The 21,489-nt window shown below is 41.1% G+C and overlaps 1 protein-coding gene across 1 annotated transcript in view; it reads right to left on the bottom strand.

Moving 5' to 3' along the window:
* LOC103201350 overlaps positions 1 to 6,309 on the bottom strand; it is an 11,043-nt gene extending 4,734 nt beyond the window's left edge. Inside the window, 4 exon segments of the mRNA XM_042781671.1 lie at positions 177 to 442; positions 2,534 to 4,561; positions 4,564 to 4,953; positions 4,956 to 6,309. Coding sequence (XP_042637605.1) covers positions 177 to 442; positions 2,534 to 4,561; positions 4,564 to 4,953; positions 4,956 to 6,309 — 4,038 coding nt within the window.
* Positions 6,310 to 21,489: the final 15,180 nt, after the last annotated feature.

Genomic DNA, 21,489 nt, shown 5'->3' with positions numbered 1-21,489 from the left:
GATATAAGCTTATTTATAATACAGGGACCAAAAGTTAATATAATTATAAGGACTATGAAGGGTCCTAAGAGAGTAGATATCAAAGTAGTTAACCATGGGGAGCTATTAAACCAAGACTTGAACAATCCTTCCTGAGCTTCACGTTCATTTTTTCTTAGGGCAAGTCCTTCTCGTACCTTGGCCATGGATTCCCGGACCACTCCCATATGGTTGGCATAGAAGCAGCATTCTTCTTTTAGAGTGGCGCACAGTCCTCCTTTTTGGAGAAGTATAAGATCTAACCCCCGGCGGTTTTGTAACACAACCTCCGATAGTGAGGTTAGGGATTTCTCTGAATTTGAGATAGAGGCTTCTATCCTTTCAAGGTCTACGTCTATAGCTGCCCTCAGGGAATGCATGCCTTGATTCTGTACTGTTAAAGAAGCTATTCCTAGACCGGTCCCTGTTAAGCCAACCAGAGTAGCTAGAGTAAGGGCTATAGTGAGTGGTTCCCTTTTTTCTCTATTAGTTCTGCCCCAGTGTACATACATCTCTTCTTCTGGGTGGTAAAGAATTCGGGGCAGGACAGTCACCAGTATACAATGGTCTGAGGACAGATTAAGTACTTTCAAGTTTAAACAGGGTAAAAGTCCAGCTTTCGAGCAAAGCCACCAACCCCCTTCCCTGAGAATAATCCAATTAAAGGACGGGTTTATTTCAGTATATGAGGTGCAACGCTCTTGGGCATTGGGGGGCTTCCCCACGCATAAGCCCTTTCCTGTTACACGTTGTATAGTAATTCCTACCTTATGGTCTTTCCAAGAGCAATTCTTTGGGTTCAGGTCATGAGAATAGCTGAAAGAGGTGTTAATGCCTATTGCTTCATAAAACGGAGGTTTTGCATCGTAACAAAGCCAACAGGTATGAGTCAGGTTAGGACTAGTACGGTTAAGTGTTTGGTAGGCTGCTAGCATTAAATTCCAAAGAGGGTCTGTAACATCAGGAGTTACAGTGCTTGGTTCTTTCACCGTCTTTCTTGTAGGGGGTAGGGTTCCTTTTTCCGGGGGGTTTAACACTTCATTTGGACCCACTGACCCGGTATCTAAGGGTTCTATTTCCTGTACAATGGTTATCATCCCAGAGGGATATCCCCTATACCAAATTTGGAGACCCCAAGTAAGCCCAGATTTCCACTTAGCTAATTCCTTCTTCCCCTGTTCAGTGAACGAGACTTTTATCCAGTCACATTCTTTACATTTTCCTAATGTATAAGTATATCTGGGCTTGGCAAAAGAGAATGTTACATAGTTCTGGGTTTTTACATGCCACTTCCACTCCCCATCATTAGAGGTCATACAACTCCAACTTTTGCAGTAATACCAAATGAGCCCTCTGCATTGCTGAACATTTCTTTTGTACCAGGGCATGCAAAAAAACCCATCTTATGGTTAAAACCTTCATCCCAAGAACAGCCAGTAAGTTTCACGAGTGAGAAAAATAAGTCAGGCCACCATACATTAAGGGGGGTGGTATGGGTGGTGGAGTTTAAAATCTCATGGGTTAGTCCGTTGCGGATTCGCCATGTAACTTTATAGGGTTGGTGAGCTGCGATACTTATCGCAAGGCGGTAGAAGCTTAGGGTGAGGGCGAGAAGGACTCTAATCTCCATGGTGTTGCATTAACTTGACTTTCAGTGGGTTTTCAGGATCGGAGTACGCTTTCCAATTAGCTCGTGCAGACTGCTGTTCTGTCTGGTTAGCTCTCCTGATATGGGAGTGGTGTATCCAGGTGCTGATTCCATCTACCTTAACAGCAGTGGGGGTCACAAGAACAACAACATAAGGTCCCCTCCATTTCAGTTCCAGTGTCTTTTTCTGGTGCTTCTTTACCCATACCCAATCTCCTGGTTCAAACTCATGGACAATCCCCTGTTCACTAAGAGGACCTTCATATATGGCCTGGAGTTTGGGCCATAATTCCCTCTGAATTACTTGGAGAGTTTTCATCTCCAAGATTAAATCTTTTGACAAGTCATTGGGACATTTTTCCAGGTTGGAAATAATAGGGGGTGGCATCCCATACATTATTTCAAATGGGGTCAGATTTAGCATGTACGGGGTGTTCCTAGCCCAGTATAGTGCAAAGGGGAGGAGGGTCACCCAGTCTCTGCCAGTTTCTATTGCCAATTTAGATAGGGTCTCCTTTAGGGTTCTGTTCATTCTTTCTACCTGCCCCGAACTCTGAGGGTTATATTCACAATGTAGTTTCCAATTTACCCCCAGAGTTGAGGCTAAGCCCTGGATAACTTTACTTACAAAAGCTGGTCCACTGTCTGACCCTAACGTTCTAGGCATTCCATATCTGGGTACTATCTCTTCTAAAATCTTCTTGGCCACTACCACGGCTGTTTCCCTTCTAGTGGGATACGCTTCCACCCATCCTGAGAAAGTATCCACTAACACTAAGAGATATCTGTATCCATATTTACCTGGTTTAACTTCAGTGAAATCTATTTCCCAATGACGGCAAGGCTCCCTCCCCCTCCTCCTTGTACCTGCGTGTGTGTTCTTCCTCTTCTCTACTTTCATGACCTGACAGGCCCGGCACCGGTCCACCACACTCTGAGCCGTTTGCTTCTGATGGGGCATACGGATCTGCCCTTTGTTCAATAACTCCAACATTTTCCGTTCCCCTAAGTGAGTCACTTGGTGGAGGTGTGTGAGAAGGTGCCGTCCCAGTTCTTCTGGGAGAATCAGTTTTTCTTCTGAGTCCATATACCATCCATTCTGATCTTTTTCTATCTGTGGTGATTTCTCAACCCACTGGACGTCTTCTCCGGAATAGCTGGGAGTAGGAAGCAGGGGTTCCAGTTGCGGGCAAGGTAAGTTAGTTATTAAAGTTCCTACCGTTTGGAGGGCCGCTTTCTTAGCTGCCTGGTCCGCTGCTCGGTTGCCTCTTGCTTCAAGGGAGTGTCCTCTCTGATGCCCTGGGGTGTGGACCACCGCTACCATTTGCGGCCGGGTCACAGCTGATAACAAGCAAAGAATTTCTGCCTGGTTCTTTATTTCTCTTCCTTCTGCATTTCTGAACCCAAGCTCCCGGTAGATGGCGCCATGTATATGAAGAGTCGCATACGAGTAACGACTGTCTGTATAGACCATCAGCCTCTTTCCCTCTGCCCTTTCTAATGCTTCTGCCAGGGCGATAAGTTCAGCTTTCTGAGCAGAAGTTCCTGGCGGTAAAGCACCGGCCCAAATAATTTCCTCCCGGTCGTTTACCACCGTGGCACCCGCACACCTTAGTCTATCCTGTACGAAACTGCTTCCATCCATGCACCAGATGAAGTCACTGTTTTCCCGCGGGCAGTCTCGCAAGTCCTTTCTGACCGTATTTACCTCTGCGAGTATCTCTGAGCAGTCGTGCAGGGGTTTATCTAGGTCAGGGTTAGGCAGCAGGGTGGCAGGGTTTAAGGCTGTTGGGGCTAAAAATTGTGCTCTTGGAGTGTCAAGTAATAGACTCTGATAATAAGTCAATCTGGCATTGGTTATCCATTTCCCCGGAGGCTGTTTGAGCACTCCTTCAATGGCATGGGGAGTGGTTACTTTCAAAGTCTGTCCATGGGTTAACTTATCTGCATCTTTAATTAGCAGAGCGGTGGCAGCAATAATCCTCAGGCAAGGGGGCCATCCTGCCGCTACTAGATCCAATTTCTTTGAGTGGTATGCTACTGGTCTCTTCCATGGCCCCTGTTGTTGTGTTAGGACTCCCTTGGCTATTCCTCTTTTCTCATCAACAAACAGATGAAATGGTTTTGTGGGGTCAGGCAATGTCAGTGCTGGGGCTTTAAGGAGTGCCTCCTTAAGTTCTTTAAAAGCTGAATCCCTCTCGGGAGTCCAGTCCCACTCTGACCCTTCCCTGCTGAGCTCATAGAGTGACTTCGCTTTTGTGGCAAAATCTAAAATCCACAGCCAACAATAACCTACTGTTCCCCAAAATTCTCTCATCTGCCTCGGGCTTGTGGGTTGGGGAATTTGTAGGATCGTCTGTTTCATGGCCTCAGTGAGCCACCTCTGCCCAGCTCTTAACTTATACCCCAAATATGTGACTTCTGGCTTAGCTATCTGAGCTTTCTTGGCACTAGCTCGATATCCCAGCTCCCCCAGAGTGGTGAGCAGTTTCCTGGTTGCTTCGAGGCACCCTACCCGGTTGGGGGCTGCGATTAACAAGTCATCTACATATTGTAGTAAGGTTATTTGCGGGTTTTGGCCCCGGTACTCATGGAGATCGTCACTCAAGGCTTCGTTAAACAAAGTGGACGAGTGCTTGAACCCCTGGACCAATCTTGTCCAGGTCAGCTGGCCGAGGATTTTGTCCGTCTCGTCAACCCATTCGAAGGCAAAAATGTCTTGGCTTTGCGGGGCTAGGGGAAGGCTAAAGAAAGCATCTTTCAAGTCCAGGGTAGTATACCACACATGATCTGGGGGAAGATTGCTGAGCAGCGTATAAGGGTTAGGGACTGTGGGATGTATGTCTTCAACTCGGCGATTTACCTCTCTCAGATCCTGCACTGGTCGGTACTCTCCCCCTGTTTCTTTACTGGGAGGAGAGGTGTATTCCATGCAGACCGGCACCTCTTTAGTACCCTTTCCCGTAACAGCTGCTGGATATGGGGCTGTATGCCTTCCCGGGCTTCCCTGGGCATGGGATACTGTCGGACTCTTACCGGTGTGGCAGAGGGTTTTAAGTCCACAATAATGGGTGGTCGGTGTTTTGCCAACCCAATTCCTCCAGTTTCTGCCCAGGCTTGGGGAAACTCTTCCAGCCATGGAGCCATATCCGTTAAGCCTGCACGTTGGTCTTCCACACCTTTATACAAGCGGTATTCATCGTGCAAGGCGACCGTCTGGACCTGTAGAAGGGAGCCTTCCCCATCGGTAACCTGGACACCATTTTTGTGAAAGAATATATGGGCTTGGCTTTGGATAATAAGTCTTTTCCTAACAGCGGTGCAGGACAATCAGGTACAATTAAGAATGAATGGGACACTTGCTTAGTTCCCAGATTCAGCTGTTGCTGCATTGTCCAATGATACCGCTTTGCCCCTGTCACCCCCTGGACTAGGCTAGTTTTTAAAGAAATCTTTCCCTCCTTCTTATTTAGGACGGAGTACTGAGCCCCTGTATCCACCAGGAACTCTACTGGCTTCCCCTCCACCTTCAGGGTTACCCAAGACTCAGGGAGGGGTTCTGAGTCCTGTCTCCCCTAGTCGCTGTCCTCACCTGCCACCAATGTCCTAACAGAAGCAGGCTTTTCATATTTTTTGTTCTCTATCTTTGGGCATTCATTCTTCCAGTGTCCAGTCCCCTTGCAAAATGCTCATTGGTTTGGGGCCAGGGGTGGGTCTCGGCGGGGCCTGTCATGTTGGTCTAGTCTCCTTCCTCTTCCTCTCCCTATGTCTCCCCGAGTTCCAGCAAAGAAAATCTTTGCTAACTCCTTCTGATTTTGTTTATTCTCTTTAGCTTGGAATTCCCTTTCCTCCCTCCGTATTCTCTCCTCCCTTTCTTCTGGAGTTTCTCTAGTATTATACACCCTTTCTGCTACTTTCATTAAGTCCTGTAGGGTCTGCTCACCTAATCTGTCTATCTTCTGAAGCTTTCTTCTGATATCAGGGGCTGCTTGGTTTACAAAAGATAGGACCACTGCTGCTCTACTCTCATCGGCTAGTGGATCCATGGGAGTATACAGTCTAAACGCATCCATCAACCTCTGTAGATATACTGCAGGGCTCTCTGTCAGTCCCTGCTTGACTAAGTTTACCTTGGCCAAATTAGTCAGCTTCCTCGCTGCTGCTCGGAGACCGGCCATTAGAATCTGGCGGTACTTTTGGAGCCGCTCCCTACCTTCTGAATGTTCAAAGTTCCAACTGGGATGAGATAACGGGAACCCAGCGTCAATTAAATTCTGAAGCGTTGTCGGTTGCCCATTATCTCCAGGCACATTTTTCCTGGCCTCGGTCAAGAGCCTTTCTTTTTCTTCAGTGGTGAACAAAACCTGCAATAGCTGCTGACAATCATCCCAAGTGGGGTTATAAGTAAACAATATAGAATCTAACAAATTAATTAGGCTTTGGGGGTTTTCAGAAAAGGGGGCGTTTTGCACTTTCCAGTTATACAGGTCCGACATTGAAAACGGCCAGTACTGCCAGGTTCTGCTTCCGTACTCACAGGGTGGGCCAATCTCTCTGAGAGGCAACACCTGGACAATAGACAATGGAGCTTCAGCCTCCTGGGAGCCCCTCTGGCACGGGCGGAGACCAGAGGCTGGGCCCATAATGACGGGCGGCGTGCTTGGAGCATTCGCTCCATTCCCTCCCGATACTTGTGGAACCTGGAGAGGGTGGGGAGGTGTCGGAGGGGCATAGGGAGGTGGAGACACACTGCTTTCTAGATCCATCAGATCGAGGTCAACCTGAGAATCAGGCAAAACCGGTGGAACAGCTGCTCGGGACCCAGGTCATCTCAGTTTCTCCTTTTCGCTAGTCCCGAGTGAGGATGTTAATACCTTAACAGAAGGGTTCGGAAGAAAAGGTTTTAGCCATGGGGGTGGATTAGTCACTATATCTTGCCACACTAAAATGTAAGGAAATTGTTCTGTGTGCCCACGGGGGCCTGGCACTTGGACTCGGTCGAATACGGCTGTGATCACCTTTCCATCCAGTGAGCCCTCTGGAGGCCACCCCACCTCAAAAGAGGGCCATTCTGAAGAGCAAAAAGTTATTAGTTTATTTCTCTTAATTACCACAGACAAATTAGATCCTCTGGTTTTAAACTCTGAAAAATGTTCAACCATCAGGGACAGAGGGGTAGTCTGTTTCTGTCCCATTTCAACCTCCTTTAAGAAAACATAGAACGAATAAAATACGTGGCCACACAACAAGAGACACGAAAACAGACAGCACAAATATCCAACACCTGGAGACACCAAACCAGACAGCACAAATATCCGACACCCAGAAGATATCTCGTTCCAGCACCACAGATTGGAGGGGCCTCTCCCCTGCCCTGAAGTGGGCTGCTCTTACCCAAAAAAAAGTGCCCACAGCCTGCCCGTGAGTTGAGAAAGGGCTCCTTCCCCCACTCATTCGGCACGTCCGCCGGTTTCCAGCCTTTCCTGATGGACTAGTGTCCTCACGCAAAAGACATATCTAGTCCTGCCGGCTTTTCCTGAAACTTTCCTACTATCACAGACAGCCTCACTCATTCTGAATTCTCCTTTCCTGGCCAACGCACCAAATGTTGGGCCCAGGTTATGAAGGAGTTGTTCGGCGCGAGGAATTTGCCAACACACGACAATGCAAATACAAAAGGAAAGTTTATTTCCTAGCTCAAGCTAGGGTCCCTGCTTTTGCCAACGTAGTGGCCTTAGCAAAAGACCTCATGCTCCGTTACTGTCACATTTTTATAGAAAAATATGGGGTGGAGTAGCACCAAGGCAAAGGGGTACAGATGATTGGTTGTTGCTAAGGGGTTTTGGGGGATGTGTTGGAACCCCCAGCTCCAAAGTCTACTTAGGGAATTATTATCTAGGGAGGATGCATGTGGAAGACTTCAGGAGCCAGGCAAATCTCTGATACGCGCTGAATCCGGAGGACTTCTCTGATGCGTGCTGAGTCCGGAGGAAATCTCTGATACCTGCTGAGACCAGAGGGTAGATAAAGGCCCTAGGGAGTGTTTAGAATCCTCAACATTAAAAGATTTGTTACAATCCCTGACACTAAAAGGTTTCTGGTTAAAGATTTCCCTGGAGGCTATTAGGACTTCGGCCTCAGCCTCACAGTTGTATGTCTACATACATACAACCTATGCATCTTTATATCTCTCATGGTGCCAACATAGTTCCTTGAATGTACAAGGTACTCAAGCATGTGCCATATTGAAGTTAATGAATGACTTGGGAACAGATCTTAGATCATACTTGAAACAGATTTAAGTTCTTTTGATAGCTCATTAATAATAAACACATTGTAGTAGAGGCTCTGATGCTACTTAGAGATTCCTTAAGAAGCAAGGCACTCATTCCTCCAGAGAGTGTTCGCTGCTGATGACTCACAGTTGAACTCTTCTCGGGAGCTATCTCACCCAAGATTATGACCCTTAGCTGAGAACAAATGTAATCCAATGATTGGTTGGGATGGAGTTCAAACACCTTGATCCCTTAGCTCAGTTCAAGACATCTCTGAAAAGCCAAGCTCCCCATGGAATCATCTCAGACTTCCACCAACTGCACCACAATTCAGGTCTTCTCTCTACCCAATCCTCATGCAAATATCTAATTTCCAACTCAGAGTCTGTTTCCTGGTCAAGTCTAAAAGATATTTTTTCATTAGAAGAGCGTTTGGACTTTGGTGTATACTTTGGAGTAGGTTTGAATACAGCTTTACCACTTACTACATTATGAACTTGTAATAACAATTACATTCATCTATTAGTTAGGATTAGGTTCAGCTGTATATAATCAAGGCCCAAAATTAATGCTGGTTTAGTGTAGTATAGAATCTTCATGATATGACTGCTATAGTTCTAGCCATCACATCCAGTAAAATGGAGGAAGCAAAGGGTGACAGGACTGCTCTCTTTAAAGGAAACTTCCTGGAAGTCTCATTTAGTACTTCTGTGTATATGTCATTGACTAGAATATAGAATGTAGTCTCACGGCCACAGTTAGCTAAAAAATATAGTCTTTTAACCACATGCAGATGCTACATAGAGTAGGAGATACAGAAGCAATTGTACCCAGAAGGACACTGTCATTGGCTTCAGGGGTGTTGATAATCATAGCATCACTTAGGATGGGAATCTTTGGTGCTCCCCTGGGCAGCACCAATTGCTTTTCTTTCAGGTTTTTTCTTTGTTTTAAAAAGCTTCACAGTTCTATAGATCCCAATTGCCAGCTTATTCCTAAGTGCTCACTCAGCAGCAAATCAAAGGTCAGTTTCCCAGGGCCAATTTCCCAGGTGCACCTGTCCCCAGCATTTTGCACCTCTTGCTCTTTAGACCAACTCTGCCAGTTTTGGCAAGCTGAGCTGAAAAGGCTGTAGATAAGAGAAGTTCCTGACATTATTGTATAGATTTTTTACTCTGATGACTTTGGCTGCCATCTGTCCCCATTTAACATCTTTGTTAGGAAAATCACATCCCCCCAACTCTTCTGCGTTAAACAGAAGTTCTTAATAGTAGTTAAACAGTGATTAGTGCAGTTGCTGTTCTGTATATTGCACTGAATTTTATGGTTGTTTATGAGCAGCTACATCTGTCTTCCTCTCTTTCACTGAAATTAGTGAAGTACATCTCAGCGTGCTCTTGATCACATCAGATTTGTCAGTCTTTGTATCTGCAGAATTCTGATTTGCTTTACCATACTCACTGCCACTGATATGTATGCCACTATGCTACCAGAGCTCCTTAGGTGGCCCTGGGTTCTGGTATTTGAAATACTGATGGCATAGCTGCCAGCATCATAGCAACATACAAGCCTCTGCAATGATGAACTGACTATTGGTCTTGATGTTATTCATAATTGTTCATAATACTCTTGTATTATTGCTTGAACAATTTCTCTTAGATCAGCACAAGGCTGGTCCCCATAAGGCAGAAGTTAAAGATGTTCCAAATGTCCAAAATACTGTGCCACCCCATCATTTCAGACATTAACTCCTCCTCCTCCTCTCAGTAGGAGCTCTGGTAGCATAGTGCCTAAGGCACTTGACTGCTAACCAGAAGGTTGGCGGTTCAAACCCACCAGCCACTCCTCGGAAGGAAGATGGGGCAATCTACTTCTGTAGTGATACTGCCTTGGAAACCCAAGGAGGGGTCGCTATGAGTCAGGTCCAACTCAATGGCACATAACAACAACAACAACACACCTCCTCTCAGTAATCTCCCCCATCTTAAGATTCTATATTTCACTGTAATGCCTCACAGAACTCACAAGACACCAAGGGATCGTCTCACATAGTGGTGGTGGAGGCTGGGAGGCTGGCAGGCTGGCAAGTCCCAGGTCTGTAAGTAGGTCTGGAGGATCCTCCCAATTCTCAGGGTTTGACAAACCTCAATCAGCAGATCAGATGGCAGCTGCTGTCCCAAATCCCGTCATGAGATGATGATGAGGCAAAACGCAAAACTGGAGCAAGAGGAGGGCAAAGCTTTCCAGGAGATTCATAGGTATAACCTCAAGGAAGCTAAGGGTGGTGATTTGAATATACCCTTTAGCAAGGCAAGACCCAATATATAGCCCGCCTGTGCTGCTCCAGCAGAAAAAACCCAAGTGGATAGCTTTAACAATCAGTAGCTACTCATTTGCTCATGGTTAATCCCACCACAGAGCCAATAGACAGTCATCATAAGGAAAGACTAGTACTAGCTGCCCAGCCTAGTTAACACATGACCTTAACTACCACACCACCTTAAACAGGCATGGATAATAGGATTTACAGTACATCACAAAACGGAGGACAATGGCTAGAAAGGCCAAATCAAGCAATTCATTGCAATTATTTTATAGATTTCTGCTGTCTCTGATTATTTTCCCATTTCATACTGGTTTTTTTTTATATGAATCTTTTTTCTTGCATAAGCTTGTCATGGGTATTTTTTCTTATTATATTAATCTTTTCAAAGAACCAGCATTTGTTTTTGATAATGTTCTTTTATGGAAATTTTGATAATTCTTCTATTATGGAAAATTTCAACTACCTATATGTAGAGAGAATGGAATAGTGAATTTCATGGACCCTATTTTCTTCTTTAGCAGTTATAATCATGAGTAATGTTTTCTCTTTTCTACCCTACCCAGTTCTTCCCTCCTTGAGATGAAGTTGCAGCAAACTCCAGGCTGCAAATTATTTAAACTACAAATATTTATAAATGAATATTTACACAATATTACTGCAATATCATTATCCTACCTAAAATTTTAAAACCTGAATAATATCATAATATTCATATTTTTTTTATTTTCAGAAATATATTTTTACAGTTCATTTGTTTAAATCTGTTTTGAAAAAGATACCATACTTTGCAGTTGGTTGGTAGGTCTTGTTAGGTCTCTTTTGACCTATACATCCTCCCCCTATTTTTCTTATTGTATATTTGCTGAAAATTTTTAGTAGTTTTTTCTGTAGTTTATCCAATCTTATGAATTTATTTGTTTCATTTTTGTTTCAAGTTTTGGGGACTTTTAAGAAATTTACTTTTGCTTTAAATTATTAATAGTAATATTTGCAATGTTAATTCTACAAAATAAGATACATTAAGAGGAGATCAGCTTCTATCTCTGTTCTCTCTGTCTTATTAGTTCCCTCTCACCATGTTGTTAGGTTTCATTGAGTTGGTTTCAACTTTGTACAACAGAACCAAACACTGCCTGGTCTGGTGCCATCCTCACAGTTGTTGCTGTGACTGAGCCCACTGATGCAGCCACTGTGCCAATCCATCTCATTGAGTCTTCCTTTTTTTTGCTGATCCTCTACTTTACCAAGCATGGTGTCTTTCTTCAGGGACTGGTTCCTTCTGATAACATGTCCAATGTACACGAGACAAAGTCTCACCATCCTTAATTCTAAGGAGTATTCTGACTATACTTCTTCCAAGACATATTTGTTTGTTCTTCTGGCAGTCCATGACATATTTAATGTTCTTCGTTAGCACCATAATTCAGATGCATCAATTATTCTTTGGTCTTCCTTATTCATTGCCAAGCTTACACATGCGTATGAGGTGATTGAAAATACCATAGCTTGGATCAGGCATTTTCATCCTCAAAAGTGACATCTTTGCTTTTTAACACTTTAAAGAGGTCTTTTACAGCAGATTTGACCAATGCAATATGTCACCATAGGTAAACACTGGGGAAAAAAAAAAAAAAAAAAATTCTTGTATTATCCTTTCTTTTGTCCTTTTTTAATGTACTCATACTCTGGCTTTTGCTGATTGCATCCCTGTGGTGTTGTTTAATACACTGCTCTGTGTCCTGTAATTCCTGTAAATTGGTAGATAGATTTAAGGCATGCTATTCTCAGCAGGGGTGATATCTCCCCCAAAAGGGTGAAAATTGGTTCTTGGAGGGTATGTGTGTGAAAAAAATCTTACTCTTTTCAGCTATATCCCATAAATTTTAACATTTGGTGTATTCATTATCCCTAACTTAAAAATACTGAATTTTCTTTGTGAATTCTTTTTTTAGAAATATGTTATTTGGTTTTAAAGTGAATGAATTTTAAAGCCATATTTTGTTTGTATTTTCTAATTTTATTACATTATGACAAGTATGTTTAGTTTGTATAATATCAATGCCTTGACTTTTATTGTGCTTCCAATATTGATCTTAATATATGGGCTACTTTTGTAAACGTTCTGTAAGTGCTTCAGTTTGTTGGGAATAGAGTTCTCTCTCCTTTTCTGTGTTTGTGTGTGTGTGTGTTAGCACCAGCACATTTATGATATTGTTTAAATCCTTGATATCACTGTTAGTCTGTTTGAGCTATCATTTTCTAAAATGTGTGTGTTAAAATTTCCAATTACTATTATTCATTTATATATTTTTGTTTTGTGCAGAGCTGTTAATAGGAGTATGGCATCTTGTTCTGTTCTTCTTTTAGCACTACATAATATTTCTTTGTGCCATATTTTACCTTACTTATATTTTGTAAGATATTAATATTTTTTTTTGTTTCATGTTTGACTGATTTCTGAAAAAAATATTTTCTGATTAAATGTTTGTAAATTTTCTAAGTTGTTTTGCTTAAAAAAAAGTTTCTTGTACACTATGTATTACTAACTCCTTTGGGTAATTTGAGATCTGTCTTTTAACTATTAAGTCTCTTCTATTTATATTTGTTGTTATCACTAACATAGTAGGACTTATTTCTGCCTTCTTATTTCATATTTTATTTTTGATGTACTCTTTTTCTTTTTCTTTTTTTTGTTTTTGGTTCCTGATTTCCATTAAACACAATAGGTTTTTTTCTGCTGTTGTAAAAGTTTTTCTCTTTTGGCTGTTGCCATTAATTCCATAAAATCTTCAATGTCTTCTCAAGTTACTCACAGTAAAAGGTAAAGTCATTAATTTGTTCTGCTGGGTACTATACAATCTGGTACCTTGTTACTTCTCTGATACCATCTCTTACAACTTATCACCTTGCCCACCGAATTCCTGCCATAGCACCTTTCTTTGTATTACTCAGGTGTGTTAGACATCTTCTAGCCTCAATGTCTTTGCATTTGCTGTTATCTTTGATTGGGATGTTCTTCCCTTAGATATCACATGACATAAGCCTCACCTCTTCTAGGTCTTTGCACAATGGTACCTTTTTAATGAAAATTTCCCTGATCATTCTGTTTAAAATTGTAATTTTTCCCCTATTGCATCTACTATCTCTTTTCTCTGTTGTATTTTTATCCATTGCATTTCTCATTAGTGGACGTTATTTTGCTCAATTTATTTTATCTCTATTCTACTAGAATATGAATTTCAGTGCAGTGATTTTGTTTTGTTTACTTCTGTCTCCCCAGAGACTAGAACAATCCCTTGGACATAGAAAGCAACCAATAAATATATATTGAAGAAATAAATGGATAGATTTATAAGGTATCCATTCCAGAATATTCAGTTATTGAAAGTCTACAGCTGGCAAGATTGAGGAATGGTGGAACTAAGTGCTACAAAGTCTGGATCAGGAGCCAGAACTAGAAGTAAATCTGAATTTGAGTGACCTGTGAGCTTAGGCAGTCTGTAGTAATCATGACTTTATATGGCAAATTAAGTTGGAAAGTTTTTTTCTTGCTTTGGTAGAATTTTGAGAAATTTTCATGACAAATTATATTTACTGTAAAAAAAGTATTCTTTGTCAAAAGGTAGGGACCAGATCAATATGAAGAAAAGGTCAAATCAGTTCTCATTCCACTTTCAGGGCAGTTAATTAGGATATTAGTTAATTAGTTTTATCTTAATGGAAAGGGAAATCTTCTTAAGCCAAATTATAAAGTTAGCAGCTTGAGTTTGTTTTTTCAAATATGGAGGTATTGATTGGCCTGGAGTCTCTTTAAAAATCATCAACACTGACATCTAACACAATCCTTTGTAAGTATTTATAAGTCAGGTAGGCGTCTGCAGAGGAAAGAATATGAACTTTGCAATTTGATCTGAGTTTCCAACATAACTCCACCACTTACTAACTGTTGGGCAATGAACTTGAACTTTATGCATGTCAGTTTTCTCATCTGTCAAAAGGATAACTATCACAAAGGTGATGTAAATGAGTGATGCAAAGGACAAAATTGATTGTATCCAAAAACACTGAGCACACCTAGTATTTAATGATAACAAAAAACAAAAACAAAAAACAAACTCACTGCCATCAAGTCGATTGTGACTCATAGCAAACCCTTCTTGGGTTTTTGAGGCGGTATCTCTACAGAACCTAATCTTTTGAGGAGTGGCTAGTGGGTTTGAACCACCCACCTTCTGGTTAGCCATCAAATGCCTTAGGCACTATGCCACCAGAGCTCCCATATCTAATGAGAGCAGTTAATATTTATTGAGGGCTTACTTCATATATTTACTTGAGTATTCCTTTTGTTGACCTTAGGAGGTGAGTAATCTTATTATCTTTCCATACTTTTTTACAGGTATGGAGACGGAAGCACAGTTAAGTAATTTGCTCATGGTCACAGAGCTAGACATTGGTGGTTGGAATTTGAACCCAACATGGTCCAGATCTAGATCCCCTGTTCTTAAGATGCTCTGCTTCTTCCAGGGATAAATGCTAATTTCCTTTCCTTCCTTCCTCCATTATTAAATCCACAAAGCAGGTTAAGGGTTATATCTTATTTCCTTTCATATTGTTCATAGTGTCTAGTTTAGTTTCAGTCTGTTACCTAATACATACAGATAAACTAAGGAGGGGAGATAGGAGAGCAGATAGGAAGTAAGAGAGGCAGGGAGGTCAGGAAGGAGTCAGAATCACCAAGTCCTTCTGGTGGGCCCACACGGTTCAGGATCTACGTTTTCTTTCTGATGGTCACTATCCTTAAACATGTTATGTTTGATTCGCTTGGCATCTTGGCACATTTTTTAAATAGTAAAGAAGGTGTTTATTTTTTTATTAATATGGAGCTGGCTGAAGAAAGCTTAACTATCTCCCCACCATTTACTCTGACCATTTGGTAGACATGCAGAATGGCTCATTAATTATTAGTCCTCACTGGTTGGAGAGATGTTAGTCAGGTAAAGTGGTTAAGGCTGTTCTTCTCCTTTGAGCAGTTGGCAGCAATTTTCCTTTTGGCTTACTCTCAGACCCATTGGAGATACTCTGCCCAATGTTTTATTTTACTATTTTTATTTCTAGAAAACATTTTCTAATTTCTTTCAGAGTAATTGTTTTCATTTAAAAATGTTATGAGTCAGTTTAATAAGAACCCAAGTTAAATTGCACTTGTATATGAGCTAGGAGTGTTAACTTGATGTGGAAATGGGTCAATTTAAAATAAAATGGTGAGGACCGGCATGAACTCACAACATTTGGTGATCTTAGTCATCTGGAAAGATTAGATTTCACCAACTGATTCATTTGTGCTGAGCATCAGGAAAGTGAATGTGTTTAGAAGTAAATTGTTCCTTAAGATTTTTATTGCCCAGTTTTTTCTTTATTGGCTTACAGGTTCAGATCTGATTTCACTGACATTATATCAATTCCCCTGAAGGGCAAAATAAACAATGGCAATTCTCATTACTTGCTTATTATTCAGATGAACATAGTTTGAAGACTTAAATTAGGGTAGGGACACATTCTAGAAAATCAACTCTGTTAGGTCATTACTACCATCAATTAAGTATTTGGGGATTTCTAGTAGTTATGTTTTATACTACAAACCTGCCAAGTAAAAGCCAAGAGGAAATGAGGACCCTTCAAGTCATGCACCATTCATTCATTCAATTTATTAAACTAGTATTAATTGACCACTCTCTTTGGAGCAAGCATTGTGGTAAGCGCAATACTCGTGAACAGAACAGATAAAGGATGGTGGAAAGGCAACAACTAAGAGCTTGGCTATTCAGAGAAGTTCTGTTAAATTCTTCTTGTGAGTTCCAAGTAGGATAAAAGAGCATGAATATTGTTCATTGTGTACTGTGTCTATATATTTGTATTTCATTTAGATAATATCTAAATTGCCGAAACCTTTATGCCCGTGGGAAAAGCGCACGAACTGGCTTGGAAGTTGATGGAAGAAAGAAAATGAATTCAGCAATGTTAGGAGAACACAAGACACTGTTAGTGTTATTATGGGACTCAGGAAAATCATCTTTTCCTAATTTGTTCAGGCAATGAGCAGAAGTCATGGATGCAATGAAGACAGGTGTATTGTAACAGAAGTAGATGAGCAGGTGTTTACAATATTTTCTGCTCGTAAACTAGCTGGACATCATAGTGATATGACATGAAATAAAGATGCAGTGTCTTTCATTGGAAACATAAACACACATACAAATAAAAGTATGAGATGCATATGAACTTATTAATTTATCAAGATGCAGGAATAGGAATGGAACTTTAAACACTAGTTTCTGACACCACATTATTAACAGTATACAGCTACAATGTTATAAAATAAAGAATTGTGATATGATGGAGAAGATATTATATTTAAAGTATGTTACATATGGGTTATATTTGTTAACTCTAACTTTGGAGAAATTCCTAAACATATCTGAGTCAAAGTTTCTTCATATGAAAAATGTGGATTGTAATCTTACACCTTAACTCGTCTATTCAGATAAACCAAACCCAACCAAACACGCTGCCACAGAGTCTGATCTGATGCATAGCGACCCCTTCTTGGGTTTCTGAGGTGGTATCACTATGGAAGTAGATTGCCCAGCCTTTCTTCCAAGGAGTGGCCAGTCTTCTGGTTAGCAGTCAAGTGTCTTAGACACTACACCACCAGAGCTCCTATCTATTCAGATAGATGAATTAATATATTAGGAAACTCTTATATTAATGTTGTTTAATAAATGTCAGTTCCTTCTCTCTTCCCTTTTCTTATAATTAGAACGCATAACTTTAGGCAGTGGGTAGATTCTTTTTGTAATGAGAATGGTATATAGATAAGGGTAGAACCTCAATCATGATCCTACCTACATTCTAATTAGAAATCACATGAGATAAAACAGTAAATTATGATGAATCATCTTGGTGTTATCATTGGTTTTAGTGTAATTGCTCATTAAGCCTTTAAAATTATTAGAGCTTGTTAATTAAAAAGCCTTTCCTGAAGTGCAATGAGGATGCTTATTCATGTCAAATGATTTACAGTGAGATCCCTTCTAATTACAGATGTTATAGCTTCATTTGCATAGTTGAGATAGTTAGCTGCGATATGCAGCCAGTGTTCACTGTACCATGAAGTGGCTCCAACACAACCTTGCATATTAAAATGTGTTTTTGGATTTAATATTACAATTGGTAAAGAGAAAATTATCTCACTAGTTTTGTATTAAATCTTTGTTGCGTACAAGATTAGTGTTGGAAAGAGAAACACAGTTTTAAGAATCAGGAACATTTTTGATTTTGCTACTAAAGGGCACTGTGACATCTTTTTGCCCACAGAGAGAAGGTGAGGAGGAGCAGCAATTTCATTAGGACCAATGCTGTGCTGATAACTGTGTTAAATTACTTTCTAATTTTTAGTATAAAAATCATAGCAGCTGATCTCTTGGCAATTTGTCTGATTTTATTACTCAGTGATGCTTTTAGGAGCTTTTATACCCCAATTTATAATTTTTTAATGAAAAGTGCCATGGTAAATGGGGCAGTCCATATATCAAATATTGAGAATCTCTTATCTGATAAGAGCTGTGAACTAGAGTGGGAAAAATTAAATTGTGTCAAATAAAAATATAACGCAGTTTAGGTTGATACATGGAAAATACAAAGAGCTAAAATTAGTTCTATTATAATACATGTTAACAAAATGCTATTTATTTTGCCATATAGAAATGACATTTTAGGATAATAACTTTTGATAGAAGTATGTTGTTGTTATGTGCCATCGAGTCAGACCTGACTCATAGCGACCCCTCCTTGGGTTTCCGCGACAGTATCACTACGGAAGTAGATTGCCCAACCTTCCTTCCAAGGAGTGGCTGGTGGGTTTGAACCATCAGCCTTCTGGTTAGCAGTCAAGTGCCTTAGGCACTATGCTACCAGAGCTCCTGATAGAAATATATGAAAGCCTAATTCTTCTTCTATATGTATCTCTTCAAGTAACACATATATGTATATTTCCTCTATTATATAAGTAGAAGCAGTCAAGAAATCACATAATGTATTGCATTGGACAAATCTGCTGCAAAAGACCTCTTGAAAGTGTTAAAAAGCAAAATGCCACTTTGAGGAACTAAGGTGTGCCTGACCCAACCTATGGTATTTCCAATCACCTCATATGCATGTGAAAGCTGGACAATGAATAAAGAAGACTGAAGAATAATTAATGCCTTTGAATTATGGTGTTGTTGAAGAATATTATATATACCAAAGACTGCCAGGAAACAAACAAATATGTCTTGGAAGAAGTACAGCCAGAATACTCCTTTGAAGCAAAGATGGCAAGACCTTGTCTCATGTACTGTGAATATGTTATCAGGAGGTACTAGTCCTTGGAGAAGGACATCATGGTTGGTAAAGTAGAAGGACAGTGAAAAAGAGAAAGGCCCTCAACAAGATGGATTGACACTGTGATTACAACTAAGGGCTCAAACATAACAATGATTGTAAGGATGTCACAGGATTAGGCAGTGTTTCATTCTGTTGCATTTATGGTTGCTATGAGTCAGAACAACAACATAAATAGAGATGAGGGGATACCAGGGAAAGTTAACATTTTGGAAAAATGAGAAATTTTATCAGGAAAAAAAAAATCTGATCTAAGCCAGAGGGAATACACAATTTTAATGTATGAAAAGAATCTAAATATATATTGCAAAATGATACATCAGTTCATTCTATGCCTCCTGATATGTTCACAGAGAGGTCACAGAATCATCTTGTAGTATTCTTGATGAAAGTACATATGATAGTTGGAGCTGTGTGTCAACTTGGCTTGACCCCAGTTCTGTGTGGTTGTTCCCATGGTGGGATTGGATGACTGTGTTCTGAGTGGCCAATCTTCCCAAGGGAAGTTTCCCTTGGGTGTGGCCTGCTTCCAGGATATCCAGGGACATCCTGGGAAGAGTGACATTCTTCTGTGGATCGAGATTCTGCTGTGCTGCCTACAACTGTGCATGAGTGAGCAGTCCACCATTCGGCCTGGAGATCTTGGATTCGTCATTCATTGGAATCAACAGCTGGTGTACTGCCTGCCAACCTTGAGCTTCTTGGCCTCTGTGGTTGCAGGAGCCAGGAAAAGCCTCCAGCTTGACATTTGATCCAGGGACTTTGGACTTGCTGGCTTCTATATGTTTGTGAGCCATTTTCCTAAGATAAATTCACCTCCCCCCCCCAAGCTTTGCTGGTTTTTGTTTCTCTAGAGAACCCAGTGTAACACACTTGGTACCGGGAGTGGTTCTAGAGAGACAAAATCATAAGGATGGGCTTCCTAGATTGGTTCTCCAGTTTGATTAATCAATGACACTAGCAACCCGGCATTTGCTAGTAAAGAGGGCCCTGCTAATCCTTGGTGTGAGGTGGTAAAATTAATATGTGAAATAGCACCACCAATTGATCAAGTACTTGTGAGAAGTGACGCTCTGGTTGATTAGATATTTGATACTTTTCTGCAATTTTATCAGAATGAGGAGTATAAGGAAGCTGGTTGGTTGGTCCTACTTACACTAGATAAAGTGGTGAAAGAGTGAGATGAGCTCAGGGTGGCTGAGTCTCAGCTTAAGCACTGCATAAAAGACCTCAGTGCTTCCAGCTGTGCTCTGAAAGAAAGCCTTATATCTTTTAGTAACAGAGCTGATATTGCTGAAAACCAAACCCAGAGTCTTATTGTAAGGGTGGCTGAATTACAACACCAACTAAATTGCCAATCCAGAATGGTGTCTGACGATAAAGTGAAGGCATTGATTGGAAAAAAAATGGGATCCAGAAACCTGAAATGGGGACATATGGACAGATAATCAGGAATATCAAGATATGGAGCCTGTAAATTCTGTTGACTCACTCCCATCTGAATGGATTACTGTGAAACCATTATCTCCTCCCCCTCAGTTTGATGGGACTAGCCATACCAGTCCTGCTGGGTCATTGTTTGAGGCAGAAGCCATGGAAGACATTCCTGAATGCTCTCAGGAACTGCCTCAAGCACCCATTGTTGCTGCAAGACCCATAACTAAAGTCAAGTCCAAGCAAGCCCCAAAAGGTGAAATAGAAAGTATGATTGAGGAGGTGATACACTATACCTGAAAAGACCTACTCGATTTTGCTAACATGTACAGACAGAAACCTGGAGAATATGTATGAGAATGGCTACTGAGGGTGTGGGATAATGGTGAAAGGAATGTAAGATTGGACCAGTCTGAGTTTATTGATTTAGGCCCACTAAGTATGGATTCTTCATTCAATGTCTCAGCTCAAGAGGTTAGGAAAGAATCTAATAGTTTATTTGGTTGGCTTACTGAGGCATGGATTATGCAGTGGCCTACCTTAAGTCAAGTTGAAGTATCAGACTTGCCTTGGTATAATGTAGAAGAAGGTATCCAGAGGCTTAGGGAAATTGGCCTGTTAGAATGGATTTATCAGATTAGACCCCTAGAGCCAGAAATGGAGAGTCCAGAAGACATGCCTTTCACCAATACCGTGAGGAATAAATTTGTGAAGGGAGCTCCACCATCCTTGAAGGCTGCTGTGATTGCTATTTTATGTAAACCTGATTTTACAGTGGGAACTGCCCTAATTGAACTAAGACGCTTAACTATGATGGGGCTGATTGGACCCCATGGTGGTAGGGGCCAAGTGGCAGCAGTTAATCGACAAAGGCAAGGTGGGTGTGATTACCATAATGGACAACAGAGTTGGAACCGTAATCAGAATAGTCTGACTCGTATGGAATTATGGCATTGGCTGCTTGCCCATGGTGTTCCTAGTAGTGAAATACATGGTAAGCCTACTAAATATTTACTTGCTCTGTATAGACAGAAGAATTCTAAGTCATGTGAACAGCAACATAGATTGAATCGCCAGAATACAGAGTCACAACTTCTCAATCAATTCCCAGACTTGAGTCAGTTTACAGACCCACAACCTCTAGAATGAAGGGGAGGCTACGTCCCTTTGAGGAAGGACCTCACTACATTGCCAAAAATCTATAATGTCAGTCTTTCTCCTAGCCTTCCCCAAAGGGATCTGAGGCCTTTTATAAGAGTGACTGTTCATTGGGGAAAAGGAAATAATCAGACTTTTCAGGGATTACTGGATGCTGGCTCTGAATTGACACTAATTCCAGGAGACCCAAA

Source organism: Orycteropus afer, unplaced genomic scaffold, assembly GCF_000298275.1.
Source record: "Orycteropus afer afer isolate SDZICR_OR568_19922 unplaced genomic scaffold, OryAfe1.0 scaffold00147, whole genome shotgun sequence".
In the NCBI taxonomy this organism is placed as follows: Eukaryota; Metazoa; Chordata; class Mammalia; order Tubulidentata; family Orycteropodidae; genus Orycteropus; species Orycteropus afer.
This window is presented reverse-complemented; position numbering and strand designations above follow the sequence as displayed.